The 15638-nt window shown below is 36.6% G+C and overlaps 1 protein-coding gene across 1 annotated transcript in view; it reads left to right on the forward strand.

The window, feature by feature from the left end:
• The window catches only part of LOC148414749 (paired box protein Pax-3-like), a 53730-nt gene that overhangs the window by 9979 nt on the left and 28113 nt on the right, over nt 1–15638 (forward strand). The window contains exons 7-12 of the mRNA XM_088428746.1: nt 1520–1616; nt 8058–8258; nt 13063–13554; nt 13633–13868; nt 15145–15274; nt 15359–15502. Coding sequence (XP_088284872.1) covers nt 13470–13554; nt 13633–13868; nt 15145–15274; nt 15359–15502 — 595 coding nt within the window. The 5' untranslated portion in view covers nt 1520–1616; nt 8058–8258; nt 13063–13469. The remainder of the gene's footprint in view (nt 1–1519; nt 1617–8057; nt 8259–13062; nt 13555–13632; nt 13869–15144; nt 15275–15358; nt 15503–15638) is intronic.

Below are 15638 nucleotides of genomic sequence, written 5' to 3' on the forward strand. Positions count from 1 at the left end.
TTCTATTGTCTACTGTAATATAATACTGGGATCCTGCAATGTTTTAACAAATATTTTGCTCTCGTAAATCCATGTTATATAAATTTATTGTATTTTGTATGTATGATTGCATATTCACCCTTACGCCACACGCTAAAATACCATATGAAAAATACTGCAAATGTGTTATTTAAGCTTAGTGTTGAAAGACTAACACCATAAACCAATAATTCAAACGACTATAGGCCTACTAGTACGTCACTGAACTGTGTTTCTGTACCTAATGAAATGGCCAGTGAGCACTGGTATTTCTTTTTCTTTGCTGCTGCATTTTCTCTTTTGCACGCTAAGAGGCAGTGTGCATTTTTCTTTGGGTAACTTAATGTCCATCTATCCGTTTTCGTTCTGTGGCCATGGGGGTCGGAGCCTTTTATGAAGGTTATTTTATAAAACTTGTATAGATGTCATTTAATACTACGTAATCGCTTTGTCATTCATTTATTTTCTACAACCACATATATCTTTTTTAAGATAAAAAATTAAGTTAAAGGCCTGCATTGCATTTTCTGTGTGAAGTGTATGTGCACATTCACAACACCAGGTGGTACTCTTTGTCATAGTCTGTGCAAGAGTTATTTGAAATTACTGTCAACATTTTGCTTTCTGAATCACATCAATGTTTTGTACTCTTTTTTTTTTCAGGTTGAAATGTTTAAGATAGTTGTACTCCTACCTTAATGTTCCAGATCAATTTACATGTATTATTATTCATTGATTTCAGGTTTTTCAGCATCAAACGGTTCACTTGGTCAAAAATGTTTGTAGTCTAACTAAAGATTTCCTTTTTTTTTCAGACTAACATGTCACCTGTATAAATCTTGTAAAATTTCAAGTTAACATTTGTTGAAACTTGTTGAAAGTGCTTTTTGTCAATGTTAAAAAGGATAAAAATGTAGGCATGCTTATATTTTTTTGTAGGTAAATGATCTCATTTACTGTCACCTTGACGAGTGGGTGGATGTGAAATGTTTGGGGGTCTGCAAAAAAAGTAATTGAGCAGCAGTTATAGTGACAAGCAGACCAATTCAAATCTCGTCCGCTAGATGGCAGAAGATACAATTAACCTGTGTAGTCACCTGCTGCCAGTGTCACAACAGATCAAGTCGGGACTTCCTGTGGGTATACAAGCCGTATTTCACACGTTGTAAGTCTATTTGTGAGTATACGGCGCAATAGACAGCGCACCTAATTAAATGCATTCACTATTCCGAAACTCTCTGTCTTACACCACAGGGAGGCAGTGAGCAAAATGTTTGAGATCAATGGATCTCAAAGGAGGGCACGCGGGATTTTAACAAGGTTTCTACACCAAATCTCATTTAACGCAGTGATGGGAACAGTACAGTAAACTTTCAAATTAGGAGCAAATTAATTGGAACATGGAGTCAGCTTTGCGAAATTGTGTCATACTGTAGCGACGCCTTTGCCAAATGCATGATAATGAATGACCACCTGTTTAGTTTCTGCTCATTCTTTTCAGGGTCCCAGCTGAAATCAGGGAAAACTACAAACAAACCAACCGTCCGCGGGGGACGTCCTCCACATGTCATCGGGCACGTTGAAATTGAAAAGCTCAGGTAATCCGCGTTTGACCTTTTGACCATGTACATTGAGCGCTTCCTTGGCACACTTGTAGCTCCAACCTCCCGCAAATGCGTACAGACAACAAGTCAGTCAGTCCATCACATGACGATTCAAAGCCAGTGTGTAATATTGACACTCCTCGGGGCTATGCCCCAGTGACGGTCTTCATATGGAGAAGGACACTTTCATCCCCTCCCGTGAAATGTGTGTCCAATCTGATAATGACGCTAAGATGCGCACGCTGGGGCAACATCTTAAGAGCCGCACGGGCACACAGGAAATGTAAACCTCGTCACTGTCTGTTTCTGGGTGACCTTTTCTTCCTGAAGGGATAATTGCTCTTCCTGGGGGAAACACCTTTGACAGGACTGACCTGTGTCGTGTGACTGGTAGGGCTTTCTCTCGATCACGTGAAAGCAGCAGATTGTTCCGAAGGAAAAAAAAAAAAGCCTAGGGGGGAATGATTTTAAGAAGTTGCATGACTGTCAAATTAAACTAATATGCAACTATGTATTTTTTATCCTCCCCAAAATTGTATTACTGTACAATTGTATACTTGTAAATGTATCTAAATGCAAGACTATATGTAAATACTACATACTATATTTTGATCCCTGATATCGATTCTGATAGCCGGCTGTTTTCGGCACATTGTTGCTCGATGTACAATGGAAAAACACACACACACACATGCTCAATAATGTTTGTTTTGAGTGCTTCCTCATAATTGGGCTTCGTGGAGCTATGAAGTTAAAAAAAATTGTAGAAAAAAAAACTAAACTTAAAAAAATTATGTACAACCAATAACAACTACAAAAAGCACACAACAAAAATGATAGATCAGCGAGTGGTCTCTTTCTGTTTGTTTTGTGTTAGTGAGTTCAGAAATCTTAGAAAAAAAACTAAACAAAAACTTTGGGTTTTTGGTACATTATTTCTCTAGGTTCACCGAAAAAGCGCAAAAAAAGCACAAAATTTCACAAAGTTGCCCATCCTATTTGTTTGCTTTGTGTTTTTCTTCAAAATGATAGTTCCGTATAAGTCTGTGCTGTGCTGCAAGCTAGCTTAGCGCCTAGCAATTGACCTTTTTTTTAATCCAGTCCCGAGCTAGTGAGTGTATATTACTCATCGAAAATCGCTTACTGCTGATTGGCAAACTTTAAAAAGCGTACTTTCGATTAGTGTTGTCTGCCATTGTGATTTTGATCCCGAAGCGATAAGAGGTTCAGTCCTATTAGGGAGCCAATAAGGCAACCATGTCAATCAATTGAGGGCAACCAGGTACACTCATAACTTGGCGGGTAAAAACAAAGCCCCTTGACGTCCAGTTGGACTTGTAAAAAAAAAAAAAAAAAGCGAGAAGGGGAGGGGAGGGAAAGGCTTGTGTGAGGATTAGTGAACAAAAGGATCCTTCTATGTCATCAAAGAGGATGGGCCCCCAACTCATCCCCAGCTCCGTGGCGACAGCTTTTTCTTTTCGGGGAGAGGGGAGCCACGGCCGGAGGGAAGGCGGGAGTTGGATGGCGGGGATGTGACCGGGATGCCCATTTCAAAGTAATCTTTAACTTTAAGCCCCGCGCTCGTCTATGAAATGAAGCCGGCGGGGCCAGACACTGTGTTGCCTGTGGCTCCCAGTGGTAGGCTGCCACCCCTCCTTTTCTCCGCAGCTTTAGTCACGGTGGCATTTAAGTGGTATTACTCACTGACTGGATGGCCAAATGAAGGGGTGCCTTTGAAAACCTGAAAGAGGTGGATTTTTAGGGGGAGCTCCCGAGACCGGTGTCGCCGCTTAAAACAACACTAAGCCCGGATAAATGCGCACTGTGTTCGTTGGATTCCACCCACTCTTAATCCAAAAGGAGACATCTTTGTGACTTGTGATCAAATAACGCATAACTCGCCGCTTTACCGTTTCGTCGATATCGGCGAATCCGGAGGGAGTAATCCGGGCATGCTGGCGAGTTCCCCATGGGCCAGGCTGCTATATGCTAAGGTCTAAGTCAAACAATAATTTTGAAATAACTGGTAAATGTGATAACAAACTCCAGCAGCCCACAAATAGCACTGACCGCACTAACTTTTTTTACACCGGGGGTGTCACCCCCGTTGCATTCATTTCTTACCATAAGTAGCAATACATGACTAGAAACAAGGCTGACATCTGACAACAGATATAGTACACATGCTCTTCAAATTTGCCAGGCAATTATTATCATTATTTTTTCAACCAGAAAGCCTTTTTAATGAACTGGTTTATCATCATTAATCTCAATTCAAAGGTGTGATAGAGCAGATTTAAAAAAAACAAAACAAAAAACATCATTCGACAGCTCTAACACTCACACGCATGCACACAGTCACGCACAATGTATGTGTGTGTGTGTGTGTGTGCGTGTGTGTGCGTGTGTGTGTGTGTGTGTGTGTGTGTGTGTATATATATATATATATATATATATATATATATATATATATATATATATATATATATATATATATGTATATATATATATATATTTATACACTGTATATGTATGTATGTAATAGTGCAGCCAAGTGATTAAATTATTTGTTAACTAATTAATCACAACATATCCCATAGTTAAATGTGAGTAATTAAATTAAAGATAATTACTAGTCCTACTACAAATCATAAAACGGTTTATTTTCAAGGACTTTTTTCAATAACTTTTATCACCCTTAAATATAATTCTCTTTCTGTAACTTACATTTCTTGAATAAAATTACCAAGCCTAATACATATTTACAAACATTTTTTTGTGTTAAAATCTCATAAAAAATCTCATACTTGATTTAACAGTTATTTTTTTTAATTGATTTATAAAATGTACATTAATCTCCAAAGTTAAACCTTTTACTTGGACAGTCCTAATATAATAAAAACATCCTTACCAGTTAGTCCTTGAGTACTCTTGTTTTTTCCACTTAATACTACTTTTAATCAAGTATTTATTTGTCAGGTATTGGTATTTGTATTCTGAAGTAACAGTACCCTTACTTGTGTTCAATTTTTGGGAGGGAGGTCAAGGAATCTCTGTTTGTTTTTAAATTTACAAAAAGGTTCTCTCCAAAGGAAGCGACAAGGAAGCAAAGGAAAACGATCAAAAAATGTTCTTCACAAGGTATCCTTTCCTGCTGAATGACAAACATTCTCGTTTTTAGCTGTAGCAAGCTTTTTTTTTTAACATTTAATCAGTGAAGGCAAGTTAGTCTGGTCGTTAGTGGAGTTGTTATATTCTGCGAGGTATATGACTAGGAAAACAAACGTAAGGCCATGAGATGATTTGCAAGCCCTGGGAGGTCATCTGCACCCTCTTTGTCCCGTTACTTTACAACGGCACTCATTTTGGCCCCCTGCCCCAAAGTTATTTCTCTCATCTTGTGAAGGCGCGCGCCCCCTCAGGGTCATTGGCTCGGAACCCCCCGCCGGGTCGCTGCACCGCGGGGAGTCAGGCCTTGCCACAAAATTGCTGCTCAATCTTTGCTCCATAATTGGATCACAGCGTTCGAAAATATCCTGGCACCAGGGATGCGCCCGTATCTCTCTACAGCTACCTATAGTTGAGCAATCATCAATAAAATACTTGATAACGTCAAAAGTCAAATCCGTCAGATCACTTTACAAATACAAAACCCACAATTTGATCAGAAATTACATTTTGCTACGTTCTTGCCATAAAAGTCCGGAAAAATGAGTGATGTTCGATAGCGCTTTTTTTTCAGAACGGTACAAGTCAGTCTAAAATACACATACCAAGTACATATACCACTCATACTTTTGAAACACAAATTCCCTCTGAAAAACATAGACGGATCATTTTAAAGAAAGGCCTATCTGTTCCAATATTCTCCCGAAAATATCATGAAATTAATGTCAATTTTCTAATCATATTTTTTTTAGATTTTGGTTTGGTTGTTTATATATATATATATATATATATATATATATATATATATATATATATATATATATATATATATATATATATATATATATATATATATATATATATATATATATATATATATATATATAATTTGCTATTATTGCTATTATTATGCATTTTGCTACCTCTGTTTTGCCCACAAATTTCGTGATTAAATCTTCAAAATAAGAAATTCAAGACCACTTCTTTTTCAGGCTTATACCAGGACTCAACGTTTGAGTAGACACTGATACCAAGTATCGCTACCACTAATATTTTTTATTTTGATTTAGTTCATGAAAGTAAACGTGAAAACCTTCAACGTTTTATCATGAGCAGCGTTTTGCTACATCTGTATTGCTCTCAAATTGTGTCTTAAAAATGTGATAGTATTTGATACCACTTTTTTTTCAGTCCTACCTGTTTGAGGACAGGAGTCACTGATGTAGAGTCTAACGTACTGATACCACTAATACTTTTGCGTTTTACTTGATTTAGTTTGCGATCGTAAAAATGCTCCAAGAGAGCTTGCTGTGCCATGGTGAGTACCGATACTATGAAATAAATCTTGGTATCTGCCCGATACAGTGCACGCTCATCCTTATTCAAAGTGACAACTCACCTCGAAATTTAGAAGCTTGTGCTTTTGGATCCCCACTTTTATTACCACGGCCCACTAGATGATACAGCTCGAGGCACAAAGTGTGGACTCGGAACTAACCGCCGTCCTAATCCTGTTGATGGATGCCGTGAAATTGATTTCCCAATCTCTTCCTCAATTTGTCACAAGTTGGCATCATGTGCTTACAGTGAATGGAGCCAATGAAAGATAAGTTTGAATGGACAAAGTCATTTTATTTCGCTCCTCCTCAATTCAGCACCACAATAATGGACAGCACCATCAAATGTTCTCATGAGTGACACTAACACAGGGCATCTCCAAACTTTCTGGGTCCAGGGAAATTTTTCCAAGGATTGCCTCATAATGCTAACGATAATCAAACATAGCTGCTATGTATTTGTGAACACATAAACAGACAGTATAGCTAAACTCACATGCATATATTCTTTATCCTCTGCAAGAATTGATTCATATTGTTGCAATTCACTGAGTCACTTACTATGATACATCACAATCATTTTGATGGGCCCAAATATGAGGTCTGAGGAAGACTTGTTATACTATGTTTGTTTTATACTAATACTAATACTTATTCTAATTCTAATTTCTGCACTGTATTAACTGACATAATATATTGTTGTCAATTATTGTAAAGACCCTCAAACTACACCCTGCGGTTGCTATTCATACAACTAAAAGATAGCTTGTTTTCAATACCCAGCCCTAAATGTCAGCAAATTGACGTAACATCGATATTATTTCAGTATAATATTATTTTTTATGACATTTATGAGATTTGTCTTCCGTAAAATATGTCCCTTGGCTCAATGAAAGATTTTTCATGCACTGTGTCATTGCGTGCCCTCGTGTGGCGAAATTCATCTTTGCAGCTGTCAGTAATAGTAACTGTAGTCAATCACGCCATTGAGAGAGTATAAATAGGATCAGAGATTTATTGGGCAAATTTTGACAAGCAGCCAACATATTAAAATTCACCATGATTCGCAGAAATATAGCTGGATAGGAACACACACACTCAAGGAGTGTTTTCTATCATCGGGGGAAATTGACATAATGCATTTCCTAGCCCTAACATGATAGATTGTCTAACTCTAACCCTTACGGGGCTTACCCTAACCTAGGGCAACATGCAATTCAAACCTATGCCATATTTTCGGACTATAAGCCCCACCAAATGTAACAGAAAATAGAATTTTGTCATATATAAGCTACACTGGACTATAAGCCATACATTTTTTTATTTTTATTTGTTTTAATTGCATGGTTACAGCAACACACAGACTGAACAGTTTAGTTTGGATTGTTAGAACACTGCACCAACACAAAAGTAACATCCCTCTTTGCGGTTGCTAGTCCTAAGTGCCCCCTAGTGGCAAGTAAAATAGCAATTCAAACTCAAAATCAATACTTAGATAGCATCTTCTTCTGTCTCCCTTTGTTTACTGCGAAGTTGCCCTCTTGTGATTAGTAAAAAAAAAATTGCAGATAAAATGCACTGGATTATATAATCAGCAAGGTTCAACATGTGAGAAATGAGTAGTGGCTTATTATCTGAAATATATGGTACTCTAAAAGCAAAAAGGTCTGAACTTGTGTGCTCCACCCAACTGTTCCCCACAAAGACAGTTAAATCTGGTAGCAAAACCCAAGGACACACACTCACACACACACACACTCATGCGGCATGTCACCTGAAACAGAAGTAGATAGTCTGTCCTTACCTGTTACTATCATGGGACCGTAAACAATTAGCTAAGTGTTTGCGGTGGTCATTTGAGCAATTATGAAGCCGTCCATACATGACCACAGGCTGTCATGTTAACAAATTCTGCTTCTCTTTCATTTAGGGTCCGACTCACCTGGCTCGGCCTCACACTCGCCTTTTGTTATGCTATCACATCAAACACATCGGAAAACACAAACCTCCCTCCGGGCCGGCCGGCCTAACCAGAAGGCCCCGAGGCCCGCCGTCACACACTGGATGTCATCCCCTTTCCAACAATGCCTGCTCGATGATGTGAAAACCACGCTGGAGATATTCCAACAAGGTGAATTCATCTTACTAACTTCCGAAAGTCTTCGAAAAAAAAAAAAAATCAAAAATTAAAAAAGTAATTGGGTACTTTGGGTAAGAAAGTACTAAAGTAATTGATTGCTTTAGTACTTAATTCATTAAGTACAAGCTGTTTTTAAACAGTCTAAACTCTGGACAAAATCAAACAAAAAAAAAAAGTCAAAATATTTCTGGGATTAAATGAGTTAAAAGTTGCTGTGTAGCAGAATCTACTGTTATTTTTTTGTGGACAAAATTTTATTCGCCATTCTTCATTGTGCAGCGCAAAATCAACAGTAAGGATGCGCCCATCCATTACCGTAAATACCATAAGCATACATCCCATATACTCGGTTTATGTGGCTCTAATATCATCGTTGAAAAAAAATTGTAATCTTTAAGTTACAGTTCAGAAAATGCACTTATACTTTGGCCTTCATTTTGGGGAACAAAGTACATCCTTTACATGGGGAATTACGGTAAAAAGCACAATATAAAAATGGAGTTAAATAAAATACATGCACGTCCAAAGCAAATTGTTTATGTAGAGTGACGAATAATAACTTTGCTCTGATGCCCATTTTTGAAGACAAGTCCTTGTGTGTATAAGAAAGGCGGACAAGCGCAACGGTTGTCAAAATGTCAGCGTGGCGAGCGGTCGAATAAACGAGGGCTTTTTTTTTCCTGGTCTGGCTTATCTCTGGGCGCCAAAATCCACATTTTCGCTTGTGCATGAGCTAACTTTGTCTTTGGGCTCGGGCAAATGACTACTTGTTCTTCTTCTTGTTCTTATGTTTGCTGAAGGCAACACACTGTGTCTTTTCAGGGACATTTTGTACTTGATTTTGAACGCATTTTGTCTCTGCTGCCACACTACATTTCTGACTCAGCTTGTGCCGCTTAATTGATTTGACACGCTAGATCCAATGTCCTTTTCATGATAGTCAAACTTTACTATGACTTTTATAGACATATAATGTTTCCACATGTTCTCTGCCCTTGTGGTTTTTTTTATGTCTACCCAAAGCGAAATACAACACATATATTGAATGCAAAAGAAAAAAGGAACACAAAAGAATTTATTTATATATTCATACGGTTATTTTTTTTTTTGATACTGTTAAAACTCATTATTTTCCAAATATGTTATTTTTCCTTTTTTTGTTTTTTAGAAATGCAAACATAAAAACCAGGTATCTTTTTTATATTTTTATACTTTTTTTCTCGCTATTTTGATATCTGTTAAAACTCATTCTTTTCCAAAGATGTTATTATTACTTTTTTTTTCTTTTTTTTTTTTTTTTTTTTTTTTTTTTAGAAATCCAGACATTCAAAACCAGTTATCTATTTATATTTTTATATATATATATTTTTTTACTATTTTGATCTGTTAACACGCATTCTTTTCCAAAGATGTTTTTTTTTTTTTTTTTTAATAATCCAGCCATTCAATACCAGGTACTATTTATATATTTTATTCATTTTTGGGGGGGGCTTGAGGAGGGTCTAAAATACTGACATTGAATGAGTTAAGAAAAAAATATTAGAAAAATGTATAACTGCAATGGGCAAACTATGGCGTGGGGGCCATAGGTGGCCCGTTAATCTTTTTAATCTGGCCCGCCGAACATGAGGAAATGATCAGTCAGAAAAAGAGCGAAAATTAATATCCGTAAGGATAGCGGAAATATCAATGCTATAAAGTTGTGACTGTTAGCAATAAAAAAGCCGTATTATATTCATCTAATTTTCAGTTTTGTGAGAGTCTTTTCAATAGTTAAATACATGAGACTTGAAAAACTCTGTTGTAATGGTTTTGCTGATTTTTCTTTTGAAACTAAAGCACTTGTTATCTATATATCCCATTTTTTTTCTCTTATGCAGTGGATTATCAAAAACTAATACATTTTCTCCTAGGTCCTGCCCTTTTGTCCAATTTTAGAAGCCTTTGCGGCCCTCAAATCAGTAAGTTTGCCCATTCCTGGTCTACACGTATCTCTGGTTTTCCCTATCTGCTATCCGTACCTGTTTTTACATCACTCTATTTCCCGCCAGTGAGACATAAGTTCTTTCTTCTAGGACAGATTTTGGCAAAACTACTGCTGCCTAGCAGCCTGTGTTTCTTGGAAATGATTTTAAATAAACAAAACTAAATGTTTTTCTTTTTTTAACATGAAGAGGGGAGAATGATCTGGGTTGAAATAGCCCTGGTTACGTGTAGACAAGGCTTTAGTCTGGACAATCCTGCGGGGGTCATGACCAGGGCCGCTCAGCAGCCTATTGTCTTATTCCTGAGGGAGAAGGGGCCAAAAATGTACGACTCTGTTAAACACGGCTAATTATCACCATTATCACAACTTGACAAGGCTCCGCTAAGTCAAATGATCCCTCATGTGCTTCTACGTGTCCCTAATGGAGCATTTGCACGGCTGTGTTACACCACCGCATGTCCACGCTGGTCCCCATTGTTGCTGCCACCGTGATACGAAGCTTTGGGGGTGTTGTGTGACTGCACCCCGAAAAAAGACTACAATTTAGTGCAGTCAGTTCATATTTCCATCTGTGCCTGCTAGGGCACTTAACGGGTGTTTACTGCCTTGTCGTAACATGCAGACTGCAACAAATAAACCTAAAGCGACTAGTGGATGTAATGCAATATATATATATATATATATATATATATATATATATATATATATATATATATATATATATATATATATATATATATATATATATATATGTATATATATATATGTATATATATATATATATATATATATATATATATATATATATATATATATATATATATATATATATATATATATATATATATATACAGATATAGCTATAGCTAGCTAGCTAGCTAGATAGATAGATAGATAGATAGATAGATAGATAGATAGATAGATAGATAGATAGATAGATAGATAGATAGATAGATAGATAGATAGATAGATAGATATATATAGATCAAACCCAAAATTTTTTGAGGGGGTCTTTTTGATCCAAATATGGCGAAGGTAAACAGATCTCTGATTTTTATGAGTGTAAGATAATAATGTAGATAATAATGTTGGGGGGGGGGGGGGGGGGGGGGGGGGGGCTTTGTCAGTTTACTGGTTTTTATCCCTATGCTAGGCCCGTTGAGTGTTTTGTTACTTGAGCGCACATTGCAGGCACGGGATATGATTGATATTCTTGTACCGTGTCACATTTCTTCCCCACGGAGTACTAAATTGTTTTACAGCAGTATTTTGTCAAAACTTACACAAACATAAATCTGTCTGTTGGCAGGCTGTAAACTGTAAACATATAGCATAATTGTCCAAGTTAATTTTACTGTCACAATTGCAATAAATTCACCAACATGTTTGCTAAAAAATATAAATGTGTTTTTTTTTTTTTTCAGGATGCTGAAACATTTTAAATGCAATTAAGGGTTAATCAGAGGCATTAAAAATGCCAGCAAGTGAAGTGGGATTGAATGTGTGTGTTATTTTGAACACAGGGTATATGCATCCTTCTGCACACCCTTAATTCATCATTTTTTTATTGCATTTTACAAATTATATGTCACTTTAATGGCAGAAAAGCTTTTTAAATTATTTATCTTTATATGATATGATATGATTTGATATGATGTGATATGATATGATATGATATGATATGATATGATATTATATTATATTATATTATATTATATTATATTATATTATATTATATTATATTATATTATTCTATTACACGCTTTGTATTTGCAGTGTACTTTTAATGTGTACTTTTGATTTTGTATCTAAATGATGATCTCTGTGGTTTTATCCACCTTATTTTTTTTTAAATTGGAATTTACAGTTAAAGTTATCACTTATAGTTATAACTTATAGTTATCACAGATAGGCCTTTCTTAAAGTTATCACTTTAACGGTATAAAAGTTTTAAAAATTACCTTCTTCATCGCAAAAAGCAAGCATTTGAACAAGGATGTGTTATTTTTTTACTATAAGTACTTTGAATTTGTACTTTTGATTTTCTGTCTTAATGACTAATTTGACAGCATGATTCTGACCTACTCATCCGTCACATGCACTTTTGTGATTCAGTCTAGGCGACTCCAAACTTTTGAATTGCAGTACACATGTTACTTCATCCAATGCCATTTTTCTGACCCCCCTTTAGCCTAAAATGAGAAAATAAATACATAAATACCTGGGGTTAAATGTTTAATCTCTTAAAAATATGTATTTGGGATTGAATGAGTGAAATAAAAAAAATGTTTTTGGTGTATTTGTGAGGTGCTCACAAAAAATATGGCTGCAGATATAATTTTTGTTTATTGTAGTGTGAATCTGAAAATGTTGTCTGGGCTCCCTCTAGTGGTTAGCAAAATAAGGTTGCTATACAGGAGGCGATTCAGTTGTATTTCATTCAATTTAAGAAGTGTTTTATTCCTTATTTTTCCGTACATTTAAATAAAATGCATTTAAATGGAATATTCAAACTGTTTTACAATAATATTTACGAATATAACATTTTTTTTGTAAACGAACACCTTGGCCTAATATACCACCGTATTGGTACTTATTTAAAAAAAATAAAAAATAAATCTGGAGAACAATTGATCCATTAATCAATTTTGGACCGTTAATCCCTCAAGGACTTTGAGGTAATCGCATGACAATGTGTACTTTTGTTTTGAGCCTGCAAGATAGCAATCAGGTAAAATCCCATCCTGTCATCTTGTAGTTTTTTTTGTGTGAAAAAGTGACACTGAGCACAAGCTTGTGACATCGCAGCCAGATGACCCTTGTGAGGTCAATGCACCCTCGGAGGAACCAACTCGGGCTCCAATCAGAACGCCCAGCAGCCTCTGGACGTCCAGAGTCGGAACCAATCAGCGGGCTTACCCGCCACTCGGAGGGGACAGCCACCACAGATAAAAATGTTTCACTATCCTCCATCCTCTCAAAACATCCTCTCAAGGACGGCTTGCCAAGCTAAGTTGCACCCGAATCTCGAGCAGAAACTTGCTCAAGTTTGCTTGTTTTGATTTGTGCGAGCAACCTGTTGAGCGAGGACAGCGAGGCTGCCTGCATGTTGTTGCGCTTTTTTTGTGGGAGTAAAAGAAAGGAGGAAAAGCAGTTTGGGTCGAGCTTTTCTTTTTTTTTTTTTTTTTTGACGGACTGACGGGCAGTCAAGAGGCATGACGGCACTGGCTGGAGGCTTAACGAGAATGATGAGACCCGGTCCACACCAGAATTACTCACGGGGAGGATACTCGCTCGAGGGTAAGGAAAAGTGTTTTTTTTTTTTTTTTTTTTAACTTCCCAATTGTGTTCACGAATTTTTTTGGGGTGGTCCGGCAGTGTCGACCCCACTGGGCCAGGGTCGAGTCAACCAGCTGGGCGGCGTGTTCATCAACGGCCGGCCTCTGCCCAACCACATCCGGCACAAGATCGTGGAGATGGCCCATCACGGGGTTCGGCCGTGCGTCATCTCCCGCCAGCTGAGAGTCTCCCACGGCTGCGTGTCCAAAATTCTGTGCCGCTACCAGGAGACCGGATCCATTCGGCCCGGAGCAATTGGGGGTAGCAAACCCAAGGTACCTCGGGAAATCACGTCCATGAAATTTTTCACCTTTACTATTATTATTATTTTGAACACCGAACGATTCTCATGCCTTTTCATATTTTAGCATTTTAATAATACATTGCACATAGAAATTAGCATGCTTTTTTTGCGGAAATGTGCAGCATTTTTAATGCTATCATGCTGTCCCCCCTTGCACTGTTTCGTAATTCTGAACACTTGGATAACAAAAGTTACGATTTTTCATATTTTTTCGTTATGCAGCTTTATTACATACCTCTAGGAATAAGCATATGAATTTCCCCATCTCCAGAACTTCAAGCATAAAATGTGTACAGTATTTGTAAAAAAAAGTGACTATTTGTTATTACTTTGTTAAGTTATAAAATGTTGAAAATAAACACGCAAATAAGCATGCAAGAGTATGAAATCAAATAACATTTTAAAAAATGCCATAAAAAGTGTCATGTTTCCCCCTTTTCCATTTTGAAACAATATTATAATTTGCTTTATGGGGCAGAAGTCTGAATACACATGAAAAACAAACGGAGCGATTTTTAACATTATTTCCTTTTAAAGATTTATTACATTCCTGCCGTAATAAGTATACTTAACAAATGTAAGCATGAATACATCGCACTATTTAAAGTTATCGTTTTTATTTTTTTATTTTTAGATTTTATCAAACGTTAAAAATATAAGCAGGCATTTTTTGCATTAATGTGAGCTCAAACAACGTTTTTTTTTTCAAAATGCTATGTCTTTTTTGTAGTAGGCATGTTTTTTTGGAGGCAGGAATTTAAAAACATGGATTCAAAAATGAGTCTCGATTTTTAGTGTTCTTTTCTTTTGCAGTTTTTTTGGACGTCATTAGAAAAAGCATGACCTTTAAAATGAAAGCAAAAAAGTATTTTCGTTTTTTATTTATTTAAAAAACTTCTTTCTACTTCTTTATACTTTTAGAATTGTTAGAAAACACTAATGATACAAGCGTACATATTTTTGCAACAGTAGTAAAATGCGGAGTATAGTGATCATCTTTTTATCCATATTTAGTACGCATTTCTAAAAATAACGTTTTCATTTACAAAAATGTGAGCTCTTAAAAGTACATGAAATTGTATTCCATGTTAAGTAACTCATTTTTCGATAAGCTTTTCGTAAAAAAAAGCTACCGCATAAAGTGATCGTTTTGCAAAAAAAGTGAGCACAAACAGTCTTTCTTATTTCCTCCAAGTGGTGATTATAAAACTCTCTCGTTTGTTTTTTATTCTTCTTTCGTCGTCAAGCAAAGTGCTTCACCAGAACTGGACAAGAAGATTGAAGAATACAAGAGGGAAAATCCGGGAATGTTCAGCTGGGAAATTCGCGACAAGTTATTAAAAGATGGCATTTGTGACCGAAACAGCGTTCCTTCAGGTATATTAAAAAAAATCAATAAATAAAGTGTCAGTCGATGGTTTGGTCGCTGAATCGACTTGAAACGTGTCCTCCAAATGAAAGTGAGCGCCATCAGTCGCGTCATGAGGTCCAAACTGGGCGTTTTGGGAGACGACGACGAGGATGTTGACGAAGTGGTGAAGCGGGAGATGGAGGAGAACGAACCCAGGACCAAACACAGCATCGATGGCATTCTGGCTGATAGATGTGAGTCCAGTTATCATATTAAATATCAGAGCAATGTTGGGTTCTGTTTTATTTTAGTTGTTGTAAAAGATTTTTCTTTCTTTCTTTCTTTCTTTCTTTCTTTCTTTCTTTCTTTCTTTCTTTCTTTCTTTCTTTC

Source organism: Hippichthys cyanospilos, chromosome 12, assembly GCF_059441005.1.
Source record: "Hippichthys cyanospilos isolate Australia breed blue-spotted pipefish chromosome 12, RoL_Hcya_1.0, whole genome shotgun sequence".
Classification (NCBI taxonomy): Eukaryota; Metazoa; Chordata; class Actinopteri; order Syngnathiformes; family Syngnathidae; genus Hippichthys; species Hippichthys cyanospilos.